The sequence below is a fragment of the Dromiciops gliroides genome, chromosome 4 (genome assembly GCF_019393635.1).
Source record: "Dromiciops gliroides isolate mDroGli1 chromosome 4, mDroGli1.pri, whole genome shotgun sequence".
NCBI lineage: Eukaryota > Metazoa > Chordata > Mammalia > Microbiotheria > Microbiotheriidae > Dromiciops > Dromiciops gliroides.
In genome coordinates this window covers 410,960,000-410,987,204 of record NC_057864.1, presented here as the reverse complement: position 1 = coordinate 410,987,204, position 27,205 = coordinate 410,960,000, and the positions used below count along the sequence as shown (strand labels likewise).

Below are 27,205 nucleotides of genomic sequence, written 5' to 3'. Positions count from 1 at the left end.
TCTCAGTGCCTTGCACAGTAATTGCCATATTGTTGGTGATTGATAGATGCTTACTTATTCATTCTTTGAGCAACAACATTTAATAACCATTTGTGTGTGTGTGTGTGTGTGTGTGTGTGTGTGTGTGTGCTCAGTGATAGAGCAGATACAAAGTTTATATAAAAACAAGCTCTATTCACCTCGTGGAATAAGGAAGAATGGTGTCTCAAGTCCACAGTTTCATTACCATCTGCTGATTGGGGGAGGGCTTATAACTAACAACTCACCATTTTAAGAGAATATTTCCTTGACTTTACTTTTTTCTCTCTAGTGTATTCCTGACCTTTTCTTTTATAAACTCTCCCTAGCTTTTGACCTAATGTTCCCAAATGCAGATTAGATAAGAACAGTGTAAAGAGGGCCTACATTTTGAGTCCAAAGATCTAAGATTGAATCATGATTCTGCCATTTAGTACCTGTGCAACCTTTATTAAATTATGTCACCTCTCTGGGCTACAGGTTTCTAATTAGTAAGATGAGGGGAGTGGGCTAGATCTCTGAGGTCGTTTCTACCTCCAAAATCTACAATCCTGTATTCTGCCATGTCTCTTGGACCTATTACCCTTGGGGACCTACAGCTTTTTATCCCAGGGATTACTTATTGATCCTGGTGTATCTTTAAAATGAGGAATGGTATTTGAGTGTTTTCACCCAAGCTGAATGATTCCTTTCTCACCTTCTAAACTGGTATGGGGCTGTGATAAGAAGAGGGGACACATGAAATGGTTAATCTCTCCAAAGGCATAAAGTCTACACTTTCTTAAACAGATTTTCTTTGTTATACAAATTGGTTACATTTGCTACAGCTCATATAAGTGTTGCCATGCAAACCCAAACCTATTTTTAAATTGCATATATTGGCTTTTAGAAATTAACCTCCAAATGTATAATTCTTAGTATATAGGAAAATTATTATGCTTGCTTTGGCTATGTAGCATAATCTTCATACATATAGATTTATATACATATATGTATGTGTGTGTATATAGATTTACCCCCAATTATGTTAAACAATTTTTAACATTTTTAAAAAAGTTTTGAATTCTAAATTCTCTCCCTCCTTTTCTCTCTCTCCCCTGCCCCAGATAGTAAGCAATCAGATATATGTTATACATGTGCAAACATATAAAACATTTTCATATTAGTCATTTGTATTTCCTAATAAATCTTTGACCATCATTTTGTTTTATAATCATGTTGGCTTTTTTCAGGGGCAAAAATTGGTATTTACTCTTTGTTATCTGGGGGTGAAATAGTTTTCATTTTTTTATGACACCACACCAATTTTTACCCATTACATTGGTACTACCCCATCATAATCACAATATGAAAGTCATTATTTGATTGTAGGACCTTGTCCATTCAGAAAGCAAGAAAAACATGCCATTTGTCAAAAGTCCTAATCTTCTGTCTTGTTGGGAACATTCCTATTGGTGTTGTACAGAAAGTGAATAATAATACATGAGTCTTTGTGGGAGTGCTTTGTGGGAGTATTATGTGTTCGTCATAAGAAAATTTATTAACTAGCCCTAATGACTAACACAAGTTCTTTCTCTTTAGATGAAGAGAGGCTGTCACTTCAAAGCCCCGACTCCTTTTTTCCACTGAAGCTCAAGAACTACAGATTTATACCCTCAGTTGATGGTTAATAGTTTTCAATAAACAAAATGGAAACTAACTTAAAGAACATTATCGTCATAGCTGTTGGATTTCTGTTTTTATTTACAGCTTATGGAGCTCTTCAGAATTTGCAGGTAGGTGTATGTATTTAACTTGGATACCTTGAGTCTTCAAAGGGCCTGTGACCTACCCATTTCTTGGCCTCTGTTGGTACCCCCTAAGGATCAAAGTGGCTTGCTCATTGTCACACAGATAGTATCAGATGGGACTAGAACTCATCTCATCTCAATAGCAGAGAATTGTTCCATGAATAGAATGAAATGGGATAGATTTCAGTTGAATTGGTATTCATTTTCCCAAGACCTTTTAAAATGAAATGTTTGTTTTTATTTTATTTATAAACATGTTATTAATTACCTTTTCACTCTGCCTTGCCAACAAAATAAATCATTTTTTAAATTAAAATTAATTTTTATTTTCAGTTCCAAATTCCTTCCCTCCCTCCACCCTTTCTCTATCTATTGAGAAGACACAAAATATAATACCCACTGTATTTATGAAGTCATACAGAATATATTTCCACATTAGGGATGTTATAGGAAAAAAACCAAGGAAAGTGAAGTGGAAAAATATGTTTCAATCGGCACTCAGAGCTTGTCACTTTTCTCTCTGGAGGTGGATAGCATTTTTCATCATGAATCCTTTGGAATTGTCATGGACTACCATATTGTTCAGAGGGCAATGAAGTGGCAGCTAGTTGGTGCTGTACATATAGCGATGGGCCTGGAGTAATGAAGACCTGATCTCAAATCCGACCTCAGACGCTGCCTAGCTGGGTGACCCTGGACAAGTCACTTAAACATGTTTGTCTCAGTTTCCTCATCTATAAAATGAGTATCTTTGCCAAGAAAATCCCAAAAGTGGTCACAAAGAGTTGGACACAACTGAAGTAACTGAACAACATCAACAAATTGTATTGATTAGAGTAGCTAAGTCTTACACAGTTCATTATTATTATAATATTGCTGTTCCTGAGTACAATGGTCTCTTAGTTTTGTTCACTTCACTTTGCATCAATTCATATAAGTCTTCCCAGGTTTTTCCAAATGTATCTCCTTCATCATTTCTCATAGCACGGTAGTATTTCATCACTGATAATACACCGCAACTTGTTTAGTGGTTCCCCAGTTGATGGGTATCCTCTCAGTTTTCTTGCCACCACAAAAAGACCTGCTATAGAATTTTTGTGCATGTACATCCTTTTTCTTTTTCCTTTGTTCCCTTCAGGGTACAGATCTAGTGGTAGTATTTCTGGGTCAAAGGATATACAGTTTGATTTCTCTTTGGGTTTGATTCCAAATTGTTCTCCAGAATGGTCAGACCAGTTCCCAACTCCACTAATAGTGCATTTGTGTGTCTACAAAATAAATCACATTGAACTCTTAGATAGGGATTGAAAAGATTTGGGATTAATGATTTTGAATGTGATTTCCCCCTCTTTCTTTTGCAGTGGTTAAGACTAGTAAAGATAAAGTATTATGAATTATGCTATGTTTTGAACCATTTGATTTTGAGGTCTGATTCTATTATATGAATCCATAAAAATATCAAACAGGTTAGACCCTGGACAAACTTGTGAAGTAGATACAATTCTGCCTCCATGCCCCTTTTTTGTCCCTTGTGTGTCCTCTAACATTATTCCTTCTTCTAGTCCTGGTGCCTTCTCCTTTCAAAAGCTACTGACTGGTAGAAAAAGATGCATCAGTCATTTATACCTTAGTATGAAATGAAATGCCCATGTGGGGTCATTTACCTTTCCTGGAATTTTTTTCTAAAGATTCTTCAATGAAAGGTTTGTTTGTTTTTTTAATGTTAAAGGTATTTCAGATATTTTGGTAGGAAAGAGATTTGAAAAGATGTCACTTTGAGCAATGCCTCTTTGTGGTATCCCTGAAATAAAAACTTTTTAGCTACTATGTGGTCTAATTGCTATTTTAGCTTACCCTGGGTATATTCATTGACAATATAGTGTCAACTGAGCTTTTTGAAGGGGTAGCATTATAATGTGTAAGGCAGCTAAGTGACACAGTGGATAGAATGCCAAACCTAGAGTCAGGAAGACCCATCTTTATGAATTCAAATTTGACCTTAGACACTTCTTAGCTGGGCAACCCTGGGTAAGTTACCCAGCCCATTTTACTTCAATTTCCTCATCTGTAAAATAGGCTGGAGAAAGAAATGGCAAACCACTCCAGTATCTTTGCCCAGAAAATCCCAACTGGGGTCACAAAGAGTCAGACATTACTGAACAAAAACATTATGATGGGCAACATTTGCGATATTTATTGGCATTTCTGGTGATGTTTTTGAGGCTCACTAGCATCATGACCTAGTGAGCAACATAAGTGACAGCACTGAATACATCACTTCATTTGAGCTTCACACATCTTTGAAGTAGGAACTGCAAGAATTAGCACCATTTTCCAGGTGAGAGGAAGTGAGACTCAAACCTTGGAAGGCAGTACAGTGTATGGAAAAGGAGACTGGGTTTGGAATCTGAAAGACCAGGGTTTCAAACTCTGTGTCAGATACTTCATACTTATATGAGCCTGAACAAGTCTCTTTACCTGTCTGCACTTCAGTTTCCTCATCTGTAAAATGATGAGATTGGAATCGATGGTTCCTTTTAGCTCTAAAGCTGTGATCCTTATCCATCACTTGGCCTTGTCACCCAGTTGGGGGCTGGGGTTAGTTGTACCTACAGATGAACTCTCATGGTTGTTAGCCCATTGTAGCACTCCCTGGGGCACATGATGAAGAATGAGAATGACAAAAGCAGGTGGTAGCTATCAGCAGCTAGAACAACTGAGCTGCTCTCCTCAGTTCCAATATTTTCTTCACACACTCTGCTGGATCATCCCCCACAACTCCATGGGATGTACATTGCCTACCTTGGTCATTCCCCACCTTGGAGACTACTGTTCTAGACCACAACATCCAAGCACTTTATTAGGCTCTGGAGGGAAGTCCAAAAAAAACTGTTTTAGAAGACACAATTACTTGGGGCAGCTAGGTGGTGCAGTGGATAGAGCACCAGCCCTGGAGTCAGGAGTACCTGAGTTCAAATCCAGCTTCAGACACTTAACACTTACTACCTGTGTGACCCTGGGCAAGTCACTTAACCCCAATTGCCTCACTAAAAGAAGAAGAAGAAGAAGAAGAAGAAGAAGAAGAAGAAGAAGACACAATTACTGAGTTAGGAAGCTTGTTCAGAATCTGGAATTCAGTGACAGTGAACTAGGGAGGCAAAAAAGCTGACTGGTCTCCCTTCTATTACGTAAAACAAAACCAACAGTCCAAAATAAAAAACAAAAAAAGAAAAGAAAAGAAAAAGGAAATCAATTTGTCAAAAAGCTCAAATTCAGTTTTGAATTTGTCATCACCCATTTTCTACTTTGGTTCTGGGGCTGCTGCCTCACTTGGATTTAAAGAATAAATGACAAATAATATTGAGTTACTAAAAAAACATACCTCAATTTCCTTGAAATGCCTTTCTATTTCAGTTTTTTTAAGTTACTGCCCTATGTAAGACTTAACAACATAAATGAAATATTGATATTTCTTTTTAGTAACCATGTTTAAAGAGTATAAGGTGGTATGTGTGTGGTTTTTTTTAATGCTACTGAGTCTAATGTCAGATAGACATTCATTGACGATATAGTGTCAACTGAGCTTTTTGAAGGGGTAGCATTATAATGCATAAGGTAGCTAAGCGACACAGTGGATAGAATGCCAAACCTGGAGTTAAGAAGACCCATCTGTATGAGTTCAAATTTGGCCTTAGGCACTTCCTAGCTGTGTGACCCTGAGCAAGTTAACCAGTCCATTTTGCCTCAATTTCCTCATATGTAAAATAGGCTATAATTTACTGAGGTGGTGATGGAATAGGGGAGATACAGGTATACTTTTTCACTACTTCAATAACAAAACTTCCCCCCAAATAGGAGACAATAGCTAATTTTGTGATCATGGGTCAGGCCTGGGCATGAGCCCAATGATGCCGCAAATTCAGCATCTTCCCCAGAAGTTAAGCTTAAAGAGGTTATGGGCTTCAGGAGTTGGGAGTTGCTAAGAGAACTGTTTGCAAACTTAGATTTAGATTCCAGAGGATTCTGGGTTTAAAATCCAGAGAAAAGGATTGCTTTAACTACAATGAGCCTTGAGATTTGCACTGTGTATGCTGTGACCTTTGGGCCTTTACTTGGCTACTCTGACTTAAGGGGTAGGGCCCCTCTGGATCCCACAGGGTCTGCCTTTTCCCATCCCTCAGCAAGCAGTTGCTTTCTTTCCATGAATCTCAAGGAGGTCCACTCTCTTTGATCTCTGCTATACACTTAACCAATATTATAATTTTATGAATTATTATCTTCGGCGTCATCTCCTCTACTAGACTAGAAGATTCTTGAAATAAGGAACTGTATCCTTTTTATCTTTGCAGCCCCAGGCCTAGAACAATCCCTTCCATATACTTTGGTGCAGATTTTATTACCCATCACTGCCTATCACTCATCCTGTAGGGCTATTATTGTCTTTAATAAATCTTCCATGAGATGTCCACTTGATAGGGACCTCCCTCTTGACATTGTATAGGCATCAAGAATTTAATAATAATATTGATGAAAGGTAGCATTTTATATAGCTCATACTTTGTACTAGGCACTATGCTACATGCTTTACAAATATCACATTTCTTTAAACATTGAGAAGCAGGAACTATGACTATACTCATTTTACAGTTGAGGAAACTGAGGCAAATAGAGGTAAGTGACTTGACCAAGGTTACACAGCAAGTTAGTATCAGAGGCCATATTTGAACCTAGGTCTTCCTGACTACAGGCCCAGCAACTCTATGTAACATGTCATCCACCTTCATGTGGTCTGTGCCTCTGTGATCCCTTGCTCTTGCTATGTAATGAGCCTAACTGCTTCTTGGGCTTTACAATTCTTGGATGACAACTTTTATGAAGCTTTTGGAGTGTAGTCAATCCTTCCTTGGGAATATGCTAGAGTCCATTGCCAACCATGTGCCTTTTCATTCTCCAAGTAACCCCTGACTTTAATTATTTAGAAATCGGTAGTCATGTAGTTCAACCAAAGGAATTTTAAAGTTTTAAATGTATTAGGCAGCTAATAACAATTTGCTGAAACCACCAACACCTTCAGGCCAATAAAGTCTAAGGAGTTGGGAGACGTATGTTTTTATCTTTGCTCTGCAAATGAATCCCTGCCTGACTCATTTATCTTGGCTTCATTTTCCTAATTTGTGAAATCAGAGCATTGGACTCCACTAGATGATCTCTAAGGGCCCTTCCACCTCTAAGACCTAATTTAGGATTGACAATCACTAGGTTGTACTAATAGCCAAGTGCTATTCCTTTCCTTTCCTTTCCTTTCCTTTCCTTTCCTTTCCTTTCCTTTCCTTTCCTTTCCTTTCCTTTCCTTTCCTTTCCTTTCCTTTCCTTTCCTTTCCTTTCCTTTCCTTTCCTTTCCTTTCCTTTCCTTTCCTCTCCTCTCCTCTCCTCTCCTCTCCTCTCCTCTCCTCTCCTCTCCTCTCCTCTCCTCTCCTCTCCTCTCCTCTCCTCTCCTCTCCTCTCCTCTCCTCTCCTCTCCTCTCCTCTCCTCTCCTCTCCTCTCCTCTCCTCTCCTCTCCTCTCCTGTCCTCTCCTCTCCTCTCCTCTCCTCTCCTCTCCTCTCCTCTCCTCTCCTCTCCTCTCCTCTCCTCTCCTCTCCTCTCCTCTCCTCTCCTCTCCTCTCCTCTCCTCTCCTCTCCTCTCCTCTCCTCTCCTCTCTCCTCTCCTTTCTCCTCTCCTCTCCTCTCCTATTAAAATAGAGGACAAGCCCCAAAGAGAAGAGATGGAGCTCTATGTGCACAGGGTCCCAGATCTGTTTAAGGAACACAACATGGAAAGAAGGTTCTACAATTCTATTTTCAAGTCTTACCAAATTGTAGATATGTAATAGAGGGGAAGGGGAAAGGGTTTGCTCCACTTATACATATTAATATTGGTTCAGGGTCAGTGGGCTCTTTTCATACAGAAAATAGACTTGGCATTTTAAGTTTTGCTTTTACTGATTTAAATCTCTCTTCTCATCCCCTTGTAATCAGACTCAAATGACCAAAGTTTTCCTTTTGGATTTGTGGCAAAGTTGTGTGTGGTGATGAAATACCAATTTAGTGAAATGCTGCAGGGCTTTCAGGAACACACAATGGGATAAACTCAATAGCTAATCCTCAAGAATAGGAAAATAGTCTCAGGTCTGAACAACTCTGGCTTTACTCTCAACTCCTGATAGAATAAATTAAGATTATCACATTTGTCGCCAAAAGAAGCAATATGGCAGAGTGAAAAGAGTTTGGGAAATGGAGTTAGCAAATCTTGAGATCTGAGTCAAATAAGAGGGAGAAAAAATTTCGGATTTCATTTTTTTCTGGTGCATATAAACTTGCCTACAGCCTGATGACTACATCTTCTTTTGGGGGTGGGGTGGGGTGGGGTAATGAGGGTTAAGTGACTTGCCCAGAGTCACACAGCTAGTAAGTGTCAAGTGTTTGAGGTCAGATTTGAATTCAGGTCCTCCTGAATTCAGGGCTAGTGCTTTATCTACTGCACCACCTAGCTGCCCCTCTACCCCCATGACTACATCTTGTTTGTTTGTTTGTTTTTGGTTTTTTTTTTTTTTTTTAGTGAGGCAGTGGGGGTTAAGCGACTTGCCCAGGGTCACACAGCTAGTAAGTGTTAAGTGTCTGAGGTCAAATTTGAACTCAGGTACTCCTGAATCCAGGGCCAACACTTTAACCACTGTGCCATCTAGCTGCCCCCATGACTACATCTTACCATCAAGTTATGGCTACTTTGGTGTTCAACCAGAATATGCACTCCTTTTATGAAGGAACAGTGGTTCTTGTTACCTTTATAGCTTTTGTAGGCCTTCCCCCCTCCTTTCCCTAAACAGATTTTTTTTAAAAAAGTTATATTTCATTCTATATCACCAAGTCTGGCATCATATTCAGTCTCCCACCTGCACAGAGAAGAGAGGGAGTTGCATTCTTGTACTTCTTTTTCTAAGCTTATCATAGTCATGGTAATTTTATAGGATTTGGTTTTGATTTTTGCTATTCTTTACATTTACACTTTCATAGACATTTTGTATATCATTTTCTTGGTTCTCTTCAATTTGCTTTGCATCAGGTCATATGTTTTCTCATGGTTCTTTGTTTTCTTCTTCGTTACTTTGTGTTGGTTTTTTTTACAGAGAGGTAATATTCTATTTCATTTATGTACCACAATTAATATAATCATCAACATCAACTTTGTTTTGGTGGTGGGTTTTTTTTAGACAACCACATGGAACTTGAGAGATGGCACTTGCTATGCCACTCACCTGCTGCCACAGAAGTGATGAATTTAAAATACAGAAGAGACACATTAATTTTTGGTCATGGCTAATATAGGATTGTTTTTTTTTTTTTTGCTGAACTATGTTTATGATCAAGTTTTTCTTTGTTCACTTGTGGGTGGGGAAGACAATGGGAGGGAATGGATTCTAAATGCATGTATAATTAAATTTTTATTTTTTATTTTAAAAAGGAAACGTAACGATTTTTTTAAAAAAATTCATGAAAAACCCCAAATAAGAGAAGAATCTTTTCTTTTGTCCTTCTCTTGAATTTGTGTAACTAGCTGTTTTTGTTTGCTTGTTTCTTTTTTACAGAGCAGCCTTAATAAGGCTGAAGGACTAGGAGTGGCTACACTTAGTGTTATCTATGCATCCGTGATTGTGTCTTCCATGTTCCTTCCTTCAATTCTCATTAAGAAATTTGGCTGCAAGTGGACCATTATAGCCTCCATGTGCTGCTATATCATTTTCTCTCTGGGAAACTTCTACGCCAGCTGGTATATCTCCTCTTCTCTCTTCTAGTAAAAGCCCTGACCTCCAGTCAGCTGCCTCCTGTTACACACTAGGTATAGGTATAGGATATGGAGAGAAGTCAACAATGGAAGATGCCAGAAAAGATCAGTTTGCTATTAGCATCCTTCCTCCTTGTACTCTAGCAGCATCACACAGCGTTTCAGTTGAGGAGGACAAGGCTTTCTTATCATTCAGCACCTTCACATTGTATGAAATGCCTGGCAACTATTTGGCTGAATTTTTACCAGAATTCATTGGCACATAGTGTCTCCTCTCCACATCTAACTCAGCTAAAAATCATGTTGCTTACTTATTGCTTTAAGTGTGACGATGGTTTGGCTTTCAATTCAATTCAATTCAATTATAAAATCATTTTTTAAGCACCTACTCTGTGCCAGGCACTGTGCTAAATGCTAGGGATTCAAATAAGAAAATGAAAAACATTCCTTGCCCTCGAAGAGTTTATAATCTAATGGTGGAAGACAGCACACAAAAGGTAGCTGGAAAGGGAAAGGACAGGAATTCCAAGGCGTACCCGGCACAAGGACATCTGGTACTGTGGAGGTCAAGCTGAGCTACAGATCAAAAGGGCAGGGTGAGCCAGAAAGTCCATATTGTGTTTGCCATAATATAAAGAGAGGCTTGGGGAGAATTTTCATGCTTCCTCCACCCTCCACCCCTTCAATCAGAGGGAAAAGGAGGCTGAGAAAATTGGAGAGGTATTGGGTATTCAAGGTTAAGTTGGCATGATGATGAGAATCCAAATGTTCAGCTTATCCTGGGAGGGGCATGTTGGGAGTTCAAACAAGGCAGAGCTGAGCTACTTCAATTCTCTCAAACAGTAAACATTTATGTTGACTAATTGAGATTCTCTTTTTGTAGGTATACTTTGATCCCCACTGCCATAATCCTAGGTCTAGGAGCAGGCCCGCTGTGGTCTGCAGAATCTACTTACCTTACAATAAGTGGAAATATTTATGCAAAGAAGACAGGAAAACGTGGGAAGGATATTGTCAACCAATATTTTGGCATCTTCTATCTCATATTTCAGTCCTCTGGTATCTGGGGAAATTTGATTTCATCTCTGGTGTTACAGCAGGAGCCCCCCAAAGGTAAATGGAATTGGCTGGAATACTGCTCCAAGAGTGACCACAACTTCTGTGGAGATGAACAAGGGAAACACGTTGATTCAGTCTTTAAAAATATTTTATGATTTTAAATGAACAAATGTCTATTTTCTCGCTCTTTCCCGTTCCATCCTTCTAATTGAAAAATAACAACAAAAAGAAAATTAAGACCCTTGTGACAAATTTGCATAGTAAAGCAAAAGATATTCCCTCGCAGGCCATGTCCAAAAATATATGGCTTAATCTCAATTTTGAATCCATCCCTTCTCTATCAGGAACATGCTTCATCTTCAGTCTTTATAGAGGCCTAACAGTGGCCTTGCTGGATCAAAGAGCGTTCATAGTTTAGGGACTTTGGGAGCATGGTTCCAATGGCTTTTCGGAATGCCTAGACCGATTCAAAGCCCTATCAACCATGCCTTGGTATGTCTCTTTTCCTGCAGTCCATCCAACGTTTGTCGTTGTCCAACTGTGCCATCTTTGCCAGTCTGGTGGATGTGAGTAGAATCTCAGAGGCTCTTTATTTTTATTTGTCTGATTATTAGTGATTTGGGAGTACTTTTTCTTTCTTTCTTTCTTTTTTTTTTTAGTGAGGCAATTGGGGTTAAGTGACTTGCCCAAGGTCACACAGCTAGTAAGTGTTAAGTGTCTGAGGCTGGATTTGAACTCAGGTACTCCTGACTCCAGGGCCAGTGCTCTATCCACTGCGCCACCTAGCTGCCCCTTGGGAGTACTTTTTAATTATGGTTGTTAATAGCTTAGATTTCTTCATATCCTTTGACCAATTATCTATTAGACAACTGTTGATTCAGTGTGAGGATATTTCTTTATTCCCTTTTCTATCTATGTTGAGGAAGCATAGTATGATGTAATGAACTTTGGAGGATTATTTAGTAATTGTTTTCCCTTTGAGACTTTCTAGACAATACAAAATTACCTTGACTTTCCTCCCCCACCTCCATACACAAATGGAATCACCCCAGTTCTCTATTAGTTTAAGGGACACATAATAATTATCTTCCAATTAACTGTGTTTTTTATTGGATGTACTGAGGACTGGGGACTATGGACTGCCATTATCTTGAAGATTAGTTTAGTTGAGTCATTCAGTATCAAAGTTTTCCTTGCATTCATTCTATTCCTACACCCATCTCTAGCTGCCTTTGGGCACACCTAGTTATTAAATTGTGTTGTATTATGATACCCATTTATCTTTAGTGTCTTTGCTTAAAATTCAATGATAAAAGGGAAGAGATGGGGGCAGCTAGGTGGCCCAGTGGATAGAGCACTGGCCGTGGAGTCAGGAGTACCTGAGTTCAAATCCGGCCTCAGACACTTAACACTTACTAGCTGTATGACCCTGGGCAAGTCACTTAACCCCAATTGCCTCACTAAAAAAAAAAAAAAAAGGAAAGAGATTATTTTAGTAATGATAGCTCACACTTATATGATATACTTTACCATTTAAAAACGCTTTTCATATAACAACCCCTAAAAGAGACAGCAGAGTACTGGACTCTGTTCCCCATCTCCATCACCACCCTACCCTTACCAATGGAAAAAATATTTAATAGATCTATTTCTTTCATAGACCACCAGTAAATGCTTTAATATTCAATTCAACAATTCAAATATTGATTCCCCATGATTATCAATAACACTATCACCCTCAAACAGGCTCATAACCTCAGTGTTATCCTTTATTCCTCACTCTCATTCATCCCAATATCAAAATCTTGTCAGTTGGTGTTTATTTATGAGGTGTTTTTCTATGTGTCAGACACTGTGCTAAGCACTGTGAATACCAAGAAGGGTAAAAATGGGGTCCCTCTTTCAAGGAAACTCATCTTTTTTTCTTTTTGGGGGGGAGGGGCAATGAGTGACTTTCCCAGGGTCACACAGCTAGTAAGTATCAAGTGTCTGAGGTCAGATTTGAACTCAGGTCCTCCTGAATCCAGGGCTGGTGCTTTATCCACTGTGTCACCTAGTTGCCCCCAAAACTCATCTTCTAATAGGAGAGACAACATACAAGTAACCAAACATGTAAAAGAGTATAAATGGAAGGGGACCTCCAATGAGAAAGCACTGGGGAGAAGATGAGATTTAAGCTGAATTTGGAAGGAATTGAGGGAAATTGAAAAGAAGGTATGAAAGGGGAGGATTCTGGGTGCAGGCATGTGTGCGCGCATGTGTGTGTGTGTGTGTGTGTGTGTGTGTGTGTGTGTGTGTGTGTGTGTGGAATTTCAGTTGAAATGTATAATTGGAAAATAAAGTGTCATATTTGAGAAATAACCAGTGGACCAGTGTAGCTGAATTGTAGAGTGCATGAATAAGACTAGAAAGGTCATGACCTTTCCTACCTAATGAATAAGGAGATAGAGGGTCAGAGCATTTAAATAACTTCCTCATAGTCTCCCAACTAGTAAGTGACAGAGCTGAAATGTGAACCCAAGCCTTCTGGCTCTGAGCCTGGGACTCTTTCCAGTATACTAGAATGCCTGCTGTCAGAAGGGTCTGAAAGAATTTAAAAATTTCTGGGTTTCAAGAAACAGTGACACATTTGTCACATCACACTGCCGTGACCACATATAATATTGCCAAGTTGGAACTGCTTTAAGATAATAACTCTCTTTTGCTTTTTCCCTTTGTACTTTAATGAAGGTGATTGGTCATTTGCCAAGAAGAATTGGAAAAGAGGAAGCATAAGTTTGTCTTAAACACTTGAAAATGTGGTCAAAATATATTTTCCCAACACTACTTTTACTCCTCTCATCACCCACACATTGCTATAGAATCATGGTGTAGCAGTCAGCCTGAAGTTTTCAAGCATATCCCTTCATGATCCTGGACCATCCAAGATGGTGCCACTTTGCAGTATTAGTTAAAAGAGAGACTATCCAGAGTGGATTTTTAATTTTTCTTAATTAATCAGGCAGAAGGCTGCTTCACATTATGGTGATACATGCCTTAGCATTCTTTATGTAAGTAATCAAAAAAATCTATATTATATTATTTTGTCTGTAACTATTGCAATACCAAAACCCAAATTAAGATTTAAGTTCATAGTCTTGATAACATCATTGTGGTATTTACACTTCTTGATGGTAGAAGGGAACTTTGATTTCTAATCATCATTCAAATAGATGAACATCGTTTTCTAAATGATTAAAGAATAAAAATCTGGAAGAGACCCGAAAAATCATATAGCAATCCCCTTTATTTTCTACATTTAGCAATTGAGGGTTAGAGAAGTGAATAATTCAGTGTCATACAACTAATGACAGAGTTGTCAATAGAATCTAATTCTTTAGATTCAATGTCCAATTATCTCCCTTCAATGTACTTTGTACCCTTGAATGTTTTTTAATTGTTGACCTTCATTTGACCTTGCTTTCCTTCAAAATTATCTTCTTGGTAGAAGTCTTTCACTTCTAAATTTTCTCAGAACACACATAGAATCATAGTATCCTAAAGAGCTGGGATGGACCTTAAAGGAGGTTCAGAGACGCTGAATGGCTTGACCAAGTTGTTCAGGGCTGGAATTTAACCTTAGTCCAGTGACTCCAACTTCATCATGCCCATTTCGATGTTCTTTCCATTGCACCAGGCTGTACCCATTCCTCAACATTCTTCGGGCTGGTTCCTGAACCCTGTACTCTACTGAAACTCTTCTCTCTAAGCTTCCTAATGATCTACAAATCGCACAATTCAGTTACTTCTTTTTTAGTGGCCTCTTTGATCTTTCTATAGCATTTGGCACCCCTTAATTCTTTGGGGGTTTTTTTGTTTCTTTTGGAGGGAAATGAGGGTTAAGTGACTTGCCCAGGGTCACACAGCTAGTAAGTGTTGTGTCTGAGGCCGGATTTGAACTCATGTCCTGTCTCCAGGGCCGGTGCTCTATCCACTGCCCCACCTAGCTGCCCCCGGCACCCCTTAATTCATAATCCTCTCTTCTCATACTTTCTGCCATACTACATTCTCCTCATTATCTCCTAGATTTCCGATCACTCCTTCTTGGTTGGCTTTGTTGGTAAGGTGAAGGTAAGAGAGTAAGGTTCCTTTGATGAGTTCAAGTTACCAGAATCAGCTGAACTACATTCTAGGGTACCAAAAGAGCTGATAAAACTGATAGCAGGTGACCCACTACTATTATCTTTGAAACATCATGAAGAATGGGAGAAGTAATTATGGGATTATAAAAGGGCAGATTTTACCTCCATTTTTACCAAAGGTAAGAAAATGTATGCTAATAGGCTAGAGAGCTTCAATTTGGTTTTTGGCAAAATTCTATGATGTATTATTAAAGGCACGAATAGTATACCTATAGAAAAGCCATTCACAATGATCCATCATGTTTTCTTCAAGAATATGGTCATGCCACAATCTGCTTATTTCTTTTTCTCATGTGGAAAAGCAGATAATCAAGAAAATGCCTTAGACCAGTAGTATCAAACTCAAATAGAAAAGGGGCCACTAAACCGCATAGAAAGATTTTTATAGGCTGCATATTGACATAGAAAACCTCATATTAACATTATCTATGTTCTATTGTGAGGCAGCTGGTGGTGCAGTGAATAAATAGAAAACTGGGCCTGGAGTTAAGATAGACCTGAGTTCAAATCCAGCCTCAGATACTTCCTTGCTGTGTGACCCTAGGAAAGTTTCTACCAGAGAAGTAAATTGTGAACCACTCCAATATCTTTGTTAAGAAAACCCCAGGGGCAGCTAGGTGGTGCAGTGGATAGAGCACCGGCCCTGGAGTCAGGAGTACCTGAGTTCAAATCTGGCCTCAGACACTTAACACTTACTAGCTGTGTGACCCTGGGCAAGTCACTTAACCCCAATTGCCTCACTAAAAAAAAAAAATAAGAAAGCCCCAAATGTGGTCACAAAGGATCTGAAATGACTGAACAAATGTTCTATCATATTTTTTATTTATTTTTATTTACTTTCCAATTGCATTTTAATCTAGTTTGGTATATTTGGGAGTTTGGCATCATGGTTTGTAGGCTCTGTGTTTGATACCTCTGCTGTAGATGATGTTTGCTTAGATTTCAGGCAGAATTTGATAGTTTCTCATGATATTTTTATGGGAAAAGCAAATAGATATAAGATAGATGAAAATACAAATATGTGGATATTTTAAATGGCCGGATGGCCAGAACCAGAGAGTAGTCATTAATGGTGGGTCCATATTAATTGGAAGGTATCCAGGGCACCCCAAAGATCTGGACTTGGTATGACATTTAACATTTTTACCCATGGTTTGGAAAAAGGGTTAAATGGTATCATTACATTTGTGAAGATGGCACAATTTTGGGATGGATAACTAATTCACTGGATAAATAGTCAGGATTCAGAAAAACTTAGACTGAAAGCAAATGGGGTCAAAAAAGAGAAATGAAATATAATAAAGAATAGATGTGAAGCTTCCCATTTAGGGTTAAAAAAAGCAACTTCACAAGTACAAGACAGGAAAGGCAGAGCTGGGTAGCATTTTGTTAGGAAAAAAAACTATAAATTTTAGTGAACTTCAAAAGTAATAATGAATCAGTGGCGTGGTCAAGAAAGCTAACATGATCTTAGAGATGGATTCCAGTCCATCGTCCACACTGTGGTCAGTTATTTTCCATAAACTAGATCTGGTCATATGACTTTCCTACTCAATAAATTCCAATGTCTACCTGTTGCCTCAAGGAAAAAACACAGACTTCTTTGTTCAGCTTTTAAAGTCCTTTCAAACTTGGCTCCAACCTTCTAACCTGATGATAAAGTTCTTTCCCTTTCTACATTTTGCACCACAGCCTAACTGCATTTCTCTTTCCTTCTCTTGTACAAACCTACAGCTTCTGTCTCCATACCATTGCAGTGGCTTCTCCTTGCTTCACAGAATCACTTTCTTCTTTCAAGCAAGGAAGGACAACTTTCTTCGTGAAACCTTTCCTATTGCCCCAACTGCTAAGGCCTTCTTTCCCAAGCTATCATTTATTATATCACTTTGTTTTTATTTGTATTTCTTAATATAATTATAGATGTACTTGTATCCCCTGTTAAGGTGTAAAATCTTTGAGTTTTGAGATTATTTCCTTTGCTTTTATATCACCAGGAACAAACATGCATGACTGTTAAAGGCTTAATTGGTTGTTTGATTGAGAAAAACACAGTATTCAGTAATAATATCATGATAGAGAGTTTTGTGGGGATAAAGCCCTCCAAACATAGGTAGGATGGTCCTCAGAGAAGAAACAGTCTATCGTCACATTTTTGGAGACGAAGGAAGCAATTCAAATGAGGAGGGAATTACTAATAAGAGTTGACTTCTGGGCAGTACTTGGGAGGAGGTGCCAGAGTTTCCAGTTAGTAGACATAGCTTTTGAGGACCTGGGGTCATCTCCAAAACACGATGAAGCATCAGAGAAGAGATCCTGTGACATCCTAGTGATCGTTATTTTGGAAATTTTAGTGTCAAGGGACAACACAGGGTCATGATGTAGCATTGCTAGGTTCTAGAGATTTATTCTTCTGTTTATTTTTTGAAACCAGTTGGACAGTCCTCAGTACTCTAATGTGTTTACATTTTTATTTTACAGGAGAAATATCAAAAGAACAATTGACAACTTGTGGAACAAATGATTGTTTTGCAACCAGTGCATCTTCAAACAGTACTAAGCGTCCAGCAGATGAGTTAATCTACACCCTGCTGGGTATCTATACTGGTATGTGTCTAGAGTAAATACTATTTAGCTGTTGATGGTAAGGAAACTGTGGGCAACTGAAATTCTCTTCCTCTTTCTTGTGTTTACTCAGAATGGCCACCCCCTCTTCCAACATTATACAATTTCTCTCCTAGAAGAGACCTGTTATGTTGTGAGGGGCTGGTTTTCTTTGGTAGTTTGCGGTAGGTTCAATTTGCTTAAGTAAAGTTAGAGATATTAGTTACTCCTATCTCAGTGTATTGGCAAAGGTAAGACTAATGATTTTTTGGATAAAAGGGCTGAAAGGTTTGGTGAACCAAAGTTATCACAGTTGGTGGTGGTCTCACCATAACCCTAGCAGAAGCTCCCATATAAAGCCAATTTTTCATGTAATTTCAGGCTTGTAGCATCTGGTGGTTGTGCCCATTCCCCATTGTGTTCTGAGGCTGTTTTCTTTCCTTTTAGTATCTTGGACTCTTATTCATGGAAGGCATTTTCTCTTTTATGTCACCTGAAAAAAACACAGGATTACTCTATAAATCTCTATTTGCCTACCTCAGGTTCACAGGATCCAGAGAACTGTTCTAAACAATTCAAATGATGCAGGGTTGGGAATTACTGATAAGAGTCAACTTGTACTTACACAGACTTTTGTGAGATAGTATTTCTGAGGTCTCACTTGTGTCTGAGATTAGAAGGTGCAACCAGAGGTGATAAATTACTCTCACAATCAGGAACCAGTAGCCATGTTTTATTTCTGTGGTTGCATAATTTAAGCATAGAGTGGTAAGACAATAATTCACCACTCATCCTGAGATCCAGTTTTAAATACAGTAAGTTCTGAAACCTATAGGTACACAGCCAAGGACAAATGATGTAAACAAAAAACTAAGGTCATATTTAGCTGATCTCTCTGCCTAAAGGTGGCACCCTTTATACCATCTCTTTCTATTCTAGACTAGTTCTATCAACCATGTTTATATGTATATGTATATGTATATGTATATGTATGTATATGTATATGTGTATGTGTATGTATATGTATATGCATATGTATATGTATATGTATACACACACACATACATACTAGTGTTACTCAGATGTTTTCTGCCACAGATTCTGCTGGGTATCCAAGAGTAAAAATAGGGGATGGGGCCACAATGCAGCATTGCCTTTCAATCTTACCTCTTCCCCTAGCCAGTTAGCGGAAGCTAGGGAAATTTCAAATTTTCTAGACCTAGAATTTTCTCATCTGTAAAATGACTGGACTGGACTTCAACAGAACTATCTTGCTCTAGAACTATGATTGTATGATTTCTAAAGTCTTTTAGCCCTCTATGCATACTTGTTTTTAGTGTTTTTATGTTTTTCCTCTTTGTTCCATTATAGTGAGTTCATTTTTAACCTTCCTAATTATTGACAGATATCCATCCCATTGTTTTCCTTTCTTGCCTGCACATAAATGAATCATTATGACTTTGCTTTTGATTGAAGAGCATATCCCCAAGGCCCAATTTTAACATCTTTTATGATGGCTTCTTTTAGATCAGCTTTGCAGACAACAAAAAATCTTGGGTGACCCTAGGCCACAAAATGGCTTGGATTAGGAAAATGCAGTGGCCAATTGACTTTTCAAGTCTAAAAGTGTGAAGTCCAAATAATACGTGTAAAATATAAAGAATCTATTATTGCCTTAATTTGAGCCATCAACTTCCCTGAAGATACACATATGATAAAAAATCAGTCTTACTTAAGGAAAAGCTAACAATATAATAAGACATAGAAAAAAGGAAAAATAAAGAGTATTCCACCATGAGAAAATTTTTCAGGCTCCTAAAACCATGTCTTCCTACTAGAATCTCTTTCAAGGAGCCATTATTTTTATTTTTTAAGCATATGATGTGGTGTGTTTTTTTGGTCATGTTCAAATTCTCACCTCCAAGACAGGTCTGGGACTCCACATATTTATATGTAACACCCTTGGCAGCTTTGCCTTTTTCCTTTCATTCTTCCTTTTCAAAGAATGTTTCAACATCCTATAAAGTAACTTTGAAACTACAGATCTTATAACGTCATGGAAATACAAGAAGACTATTCTATGCAATAGATGGAGATAGAGAATGATATCTCAATAGTGTTTAAAGAAATCAGCTAATGTCATAGATTTAGAAAAGTACCATAATAATTAGAAACCTATCAGAGAGAACTATGAATGACTCAGGGATATGGACCATATATACCATATATAGTAAAATATAATACCTTTATATCATAAAGATGAGAGATCAGTGAAATGACAGTGAGCATAGCCTCTTAAGATTTCCAAACAGTCTTCAATAAGATTCCATCCTAAATTATTAGCACCATCAAATTAACATGATATTTGGAAGGACATGGAGTTAGGGGCAGGTGATAAAGATATATTTGATAATGGAAAACTCACTAACTGACTCAGCCACAAAAAACAAAGAGGAGGAATAAATGAGAATTGTTCTAAATGAAGCAGTCCTTAAATGTGTGGATCCTCAGATATCAATGCTGAGGCTGGTCATATTGAACTTTATAAATGTTCTAGAACTGGCCATAATCAGTGAAATCTAATTTTCATTTATTTGAAAACTTTTGCACCCTGGCCTTTCCAAGTAATGAAATGTAAAACCTATTGGGACAAATTGGAAGAAAGATGTATACATATATACACAATATATGATATATATGCACATATACATACATTGTATGTCATGTAAACAAACATAGATTATATATTCATTACTGCATCATGTGAGTATGTATATATTCTCTCTGTGTATGTTTACATATATTATGTATACACACAGTGTAAAAGAAAAAGTAAATACATTTCAATATTAGCATGTAAAAGGTAAAGAAAAAGAATCCTTTGGATTCCTAGAATGTTAGTGATGGGCAAGTCATTAGAGCTCATAGAACCCAATTTCTCTCTCAAGCACAAACTCCCCCTACAACCTCCTCAATGAGTTCACATCCAGCCTCCAATCTAAAGATCTCTTGTAATGGGGAACTCATTGGGAATTCCCTTGCAACAGGCAATTCAAGTTTGTATGCACTGTATTTCTGTGCATTGTTTGCTACTTCACATACCTCCAGGTTTCTTAATTTGCTACTGGACTCTAGAAAGAATCCAATTGTTCCAAGAATCATGGGTCCAATATTCTGTGACAGCCAAAAAGTTTAACAAAAAAGCCACCTTTGTATCACACTTGTCACATCACATTCCTTTTGTCTCCATAGGAAGTGGTATTTTGGCAGTGTTGCTGATAGTTCTATTTCTTGATTCAATTCCAAATGATTCAGAAGAAAATGAAGAAGAAAAGAACAAGTCAATTTCATCCCATTTGCTGGAGACTTTCCAGCAACTTAAAGATAAGCGGCAGCGTCTTCTCATTCCTTTGACAATGTATGGTGGATTTGAGCAAGGATTCCTTTCTGGTGACTATACAAAGGTACGGGAAAAAATGAAAATCATGTATTAGTATGTATAACTAATGGTGATGTTGTGTGTGCTATTTTTACCATGCCGTAAGTGTCTACTGTGAGTCCCCAAGGTTTTCCCTCAAATAATTAATATCAAATGAGGAATTATGCAGGGATACAGAGCTTCACCAAAGAGATCTGACATTGTCATGAAGAATTTTCAATGCATTATCCAAAATGAAAGAGAGATTAATTATAGATTGTTAGGTCCTCCACATGCTTTTATTTGTAGATAATGTCCTTACTGTATACCTCTCATTCATGAAAAGCATAATTACTTTAAAGCTTTTGAGCTAACTAGTCATAAAGGAAAAAGAAGTAGATCAAGAATGCCTACTAGACTATGATAGACAATTTGATAGAAGACCCACCAGTTTAGTCCATCAGTACGTGCAGTTTGGACAGACATTATGTATAAACAAATAAAATGCATTCAGAATTGAATAGGAGGAGGAAAAAAGCTTGAGTTTCTTTGGGGAAATTAAGCAGCATGTTTAATGATCCTGAAGCAATTCCTGAGTCAAAGTTCCATTTCATTGGTAACAATAAGAACTCCAACAATAATCATAGCTAGCGTTTATATATTACCTTGGGTTTGCAAAGCACTTTACAAACTTTTTCTCATTTGATCCTTATAGCAACCTTCTGAAGGTTGCTATTATTTATTTTCCCATTTTATAAATGAGGACAGTGAGGCATAGAAGAGTTTAAGGTAACTTGCCCAGGATCACACAACTAATAAATTTCTAAGACTGGATTTGAATTCAGGTCTTCCTGACTCCAGGGTCAGATCCGTATCCACTGTACCAATTAGTTGTCAATATTTTTCTGCTCTTGCTGTATGGGCGTGAGTCACGTGATCATACCATATATAAAGAATTAAGATCGAGGATCATCCAAAGGGCAAAATTTGAGTGTGTATGAATATACTCTGACACCTTACCAGACAAAAACACAGGGATGTGTATTATTGAAAAAGAAATATGGAAAAGTTGTTAATTAAGAATTAGGGTTGGGTAGTCCACATGTTCCTTTGTTATCCATGCAATGTGAAGAGATCAAGAAAAAGCACATCTCCCCATCTCCCATCCTCTCCCTTGGCACGTTGGTTAGTTATGCACTTATGGGAGGTCCTATAAAGTCTTGGTCTGCATTGAAAGAAACAGGGAAGTAATAGTACCACTCTATTTGCCCCTGATGAATTAAATTCATTTAGCATTTATTAAGTACCTACTCTTGGCTAGGCACTGGGGTTACAAAAGTAAAAATGAAATTGTCCCTGTTCTTGAAGAGCTCACACAATAATACTGGGAGAAAACACATGTTTAGAAATGATCATATGTAGAATATATATATATATATATATATATATATATATATATATATATATATATATATATATATATAATGTGAAATAATTTTGTTAGGTGGGTGAAGAAAGCACTAACAACTGGGAATATCAAGAAAAATTTCTAGGAGGTGGCATCTGTTACCCTAGGAACTTTATAAATTTGAGGTGAGGGAGGCTTGACAGACATGTGATGCAAAGGCACAGTGGTGGGGAATGTACTTTCATGCAATGAAAATGGTAAGTAGGCTGGTTTGACAGGAATAAAGATCATTTTCCTATGTAAGGGAAAGTAATGTGGGATAAAACTGGAAAGATAGATTGGAGCCAGATTATGGCAGGGTTTAAATGATAAAGAGAGGAGTTTTCATTTTCATTTTAAGGAAGTAGGGAGTCATTAAAGGTTCTTGAGAAGAAGAGTTATATAATCAAAGCTATGTTCTGGGAATATCATTTTGGCAGCCTTGTGGAGGATGGATTAGAGTGACTTGAGACAGGGAGACAGGAAGTTATTATCATAATACATAAACTAGGATGGTGGCTATGTGAGTGGAGAGAAGGGTATAGATGCTAGAGGTTTTTGTTTGGTTGTTTTGTTTTTGTGTGTTTACAGAGGAAGAATAGACAAGATAGTCACTAATTGGACAGGTGGAGTGAGGAAGACTGAAGAGTCAAGGATGATTTAGAAATTATGAACTTGAGTGATTATAAAAATGGTGTGGTACCCTTGAAAGGAATAGATCATTAGGAAAAATGTTCTTTGGTGGGGAAGAAGATAATGATTTCTATTTTGGACTTATTTTACTTTGAGATTCCCCCTAGAACTTATAGGGAGACAGAAAGGTCCAACAGGAAATTGGTGCTGTAGGATTGTAGCTCAAAACAAAATAAGAGCTGAATAATTAGATTTGGGAATCATTTCCATAGAATGATAACTAAATTCATGAGGGAAAATTAAATCATTGTATATAAAGGAAGATAATTAGAAATTATTGATAACCTTAGAGAGAGAAGTTTAAGTTTGTTGGTGGGGTGGGATGTCATAACAAGGGCTTTAAAAATGAGTAGCAAGTAAAGAAGTAAAGATAATGAGTCTAGACAGCTTTTTGGTTTTTGTTGGGTTTTTTTGTTTGTTTTTGTTTTTGTTTTGCAAGGCAATGGGGGTTAAGTGACTTGCCCAGGGTCACACAGCTAGTAAGTGTCCTGTCTGAGGTTGGATTTGAATGCAGGTCCTCCTGAATCCAGGGTTGATGCTTTATCCACTGTGCCACGTAGCTGCTCCCCTAGACAGCTTTTTGTTAGGGGTTTGGCAGTGAAAGGAAAGAAATATAGGGAAGTAGCTTGGGTGAATGGTAGGAATTACTGAAAGGTGTTTTATTTTTTATTTTTTGAGAATGGGGGAAAATGTCCATGTATTTTTGACATTAGGGAAAGGATACAGGGGAAAGATAAAGACTTTGGATTAGAAAGAAAGAAAATAAAGACGCAAGTTCATAGAAGAGATGGGAGGGATTGGGATCCAAGGGCACTTGCAAGAGAGGTTGACCTCAGTAAAGTAGGTTACCTTTTCCACTGACAAAGGAAAAAAGAAGTTGACAGAAAATGCCCAGGAGATTTGAAAGGTAGAAGTGGGGGAAAGAGAGAACTACTGATGGATGGCCTCAATTTTCTTAGTAAATATGAGGTAAGGTTCTCTGCTAAGCTGGTGGAGAGAGGAGGGAAGGGAGTAGGTGACAAGAAGAAAAGAGATTTGGAAGAGACATCATGGGGAATACAATAGACGGTCAATCAAGGAAAAGGAAAGGTATTGCCATGAAGGAGTGGGTACTCCTAGGTCAGACCAAATGTGGAATACTATGTTGAGTTCTGGGTAAACATATTTAATAAAGAACTTTAATGGTTTGGAGGGTATTTGGAAGAAGGACACCAGCGAAGAAAGGGGCCTTGAGTTAATTGCTTATGAGTTCATATGATGTAAGAATTGGTTGTAAGAATTCAGGATACTTAGCATAGAGGGGCATGATAGTTTATTCAAGTATCTGAAGACCTGTCTCTTGGAAGAAGGATTAGTTTTGTTTTGTTTGCAAATGGCAAAAGCAGGATCAGTGAATTTTAAGTCACAAAGAGATAAATGTGAGCCTATGAAAGCTATCTCAAAATGAAAATCAACTGTCTCAGGAGTTGCCTCCTAAAAGGTCGTGGCTTGTATTTCAGAAAAAGTTTGAACTTTTAACTTATGTGATTTTGGGGTCCATCTAAATCTAGAAATTATGTAGTATAGGCACTAGAGATATTACTACTCCTGTCATTCTATTTTCAGGGATGACAGAGTTGGCTCAATGACTGGCCGAGATAATGAATAAATGTGTGAAACAGGATAGAAACTAAAGTGTTTCCTGACTCCAAATCTAACTTCTTTTTGGAAGCATGCTGCTTTTCTTATAATCATTGATAACTAATTTCTATGTGTTTCCTCTGAGCTAGATCTTATGGTTGAGTCCTTACTCATGTTAAAGTATATTCTTTCCACAATAAGACTTGAGAATACTAGTCAGTTGCAAATGACAGCAATAAAGCCCAAGAACTTTGGGATTAAATGTTAGAAGGGAAGTACTGAGGAAACTAGAAGGACCACCAGTCTTAATTTGGTTAATTTTATTGTTCATGGTCAGGACAATCCTAGTATATCAATCCATGGCAATGCCTATCATGCAAGGCTTAACTTAGTCATGGCCTAATAGGCCATCACTGTTTCCCATACCCTAAGATCTACCCTTCCTTGACTTTATTTTCCTGGCGAAGAGGATGAGGCATGCTGGAATATGTACCGAGGAGCTTAAGCACAACATTTTTCAATGTCCCATTTGTTTTGAAATTTTTCTTATTTTTATCACCTTCTTTCATCATTTCCATGGGAGCCAGCTAGCTAACATGGTAGACAGAGTGCTGGGCTGCCTGGAGACAAAAAAAAAAAAAACCTGAGTTCAAATCTAGCTTTAGACACTTCCTAAGTAATTTAAACTCTGACTGCCTCAGTTTCTTCAACTGTGAAATGGGGAAAGTTAGAGAGAAACGGCTAAGCTGCATTGGTCAAGTTTCCATCTGGAAGTTTCTTGTAGCCATGAAGTCACAAGTTCAATCCCTATCCAGAAGGAAAAACAATCATGAGTGCAAACATTGTTTTAACATTTGCCTCTTTTCTCTTCAGTCATACATCACCTGTCCTCTGGGGATACACTACGTTGGCTTCGTGATGATCTGCTTTGCAGCCACCAATTCCCTTTGCTCATTCTTATTTGGAAAGATCTCCCAGTACACTGGAAGAATGGCTTTGTATGCACTAGGTTTGTAATGGCTTTTATTTATGTATGTTTCTATCTATGTTTCTATCTATGTTTCTATCCATCCATCTATCTATCTGTTAATAGCCATAAATCACTATCTTTTCTATCTGGAGCTGATGCTTTTAATTCATTGAGCAGCATGGTAGGGAAAGAGTTTCAGCCTTAGAGTTGGAAGACCTGGATTCTTGTTGGGTCCTTTACTATTCCTGTAATTGAGAAGAAGTTAATTTCCATTTTTCTCTGGACCTCGGTTTCCCCCCCACACACCTGTAAAATGGGGGCTTTAGACAATTTCAGTAGTATTGAATTCAAATACAAATGGGGATCACTAAACTGCACATAAGGATTCCACATGTTAACATCATCTACGTTCTATTGTATTTTCTTATTTATTATTGATTAATATTTCCCAATTACATTTTAATCTCATTCCCCAGCATGTGGGAGTATTGTGGGCCATATGTCCCACAGACCATGATTTTGACATCTGTGTAGTAAATCACAGCAAAGGTCCCATCCAACTCTAAATCTTAGGAGGCTATCATTCAGGAATGTTGTTTAGAAAGCACTTTATGTATACATACTTATGCACACATATGTACTTTCATTCACTTGTAATATATTATTATTTTATGATTGTTATATCAACAGAAAATGTACTTAGCTATTCTATATGAACTTAAACTTTTTTTTTTAAACAAAGCTCTTTACAAATATTAACTAGCTCATTAGATCCTTACAGAAGCACTCAGAGATATTCACACTCATTTTCCCATGATCCACTTCACGGTTAATAGCATTCATTGGCCAGATGGTGGACCAGGCCTAGGGGACGAGCTTGAAGGCAAAGAATGGAGAAAACGAAATTAACCCAAATAATACTGATGATATATATTCTAGGATTATACTATCGAACCCCAATAAAATTGGGGAGAAATCTAGAGGTAAACTTGGGGTGTCTAGCAAGGAGGAACCTTAAAGTCTACCTACCCGAATCCTTTTATTTTTACAGATAAAGAAACTGAGGCCTAGGAGGTAAAGTGGTTTACTTATCTAAAGATAGTAGTAGAGCTAGGATTTCACCAAAGGCAGTCTTCTTGCTCTAAATCTAGGGTCTTTTCCCACTTTTTTGTATGGTGATATGGAATTTGGAAGACTGACATGGGAAAAGACTCATTTATTAAGACATCATCATTAAGATTATTACTAAGTCCATTTACTGCTGCTACCATGCCTTACAAATGTTGGAAGGCTTCCTTCCCAGCCTGCTATGCTATAGCATGTTTCCTTTACTCATTATCTAAGGCTTCAAATTAGAAACATGTTATTCCAACCATTATTTTAATAGTCTTTCATCTTGGGCATGAAGAGGAAAGAGGATGGCTCAGTATAAATGATAATAAGCAAGGATTTTAAACTATGAAGTTGCAAACATATATCCCATCAAGGCCTGAAAGAATTGGAGGATGGAGAAATTCATCAGTAAGGCATGTGGGCAGATACCTTCTTGTTCCAAAGAGATACTTATTACATCTTAAAGAGGAATAA

General features: G+C 37.8%; 1 protein-coding gene across 1 annotated transcript in view; it reads left to right on the top strand.

Annotated features, from left to right (window-relative positions):
* The first annotated feature begins 1,682 nt into the window (after positions 1-1,682).
* LOC122755174 (protein unc-93 homolog A-like) overlaps positions 1,683-27,205 on the top strand; it is a 36,460-nt gene continuing 10,937 nt past the window's right edge. The window contains exons 1-6 of the mRNA XM_044003516.1: positions 1,683-1,793; positions 9,433-9,614; positions 10,513-10,742; positions 17,348-17,473; positions 20,723-20,934; positions 25,522-25,657. Coding sequence (XP_043859451.1) covers positions 1,707-1,793; positions 9,433-9,614; positions 10,513-10,742; positions 17,348-17,473; positions 20,723-20,934; positions 25,522-25,657 — 973 coding nt within the window. The 5' untranslated portion in view covers positions 1,683-1,706. The remainder of the gene's footprint in view (positions 1,794-9,432; positions 9,615-10,512; positions 10,743-17,347; positions 17,474-20,722; positions 20,935-25,521; positions 25,658-27,205) is intronic.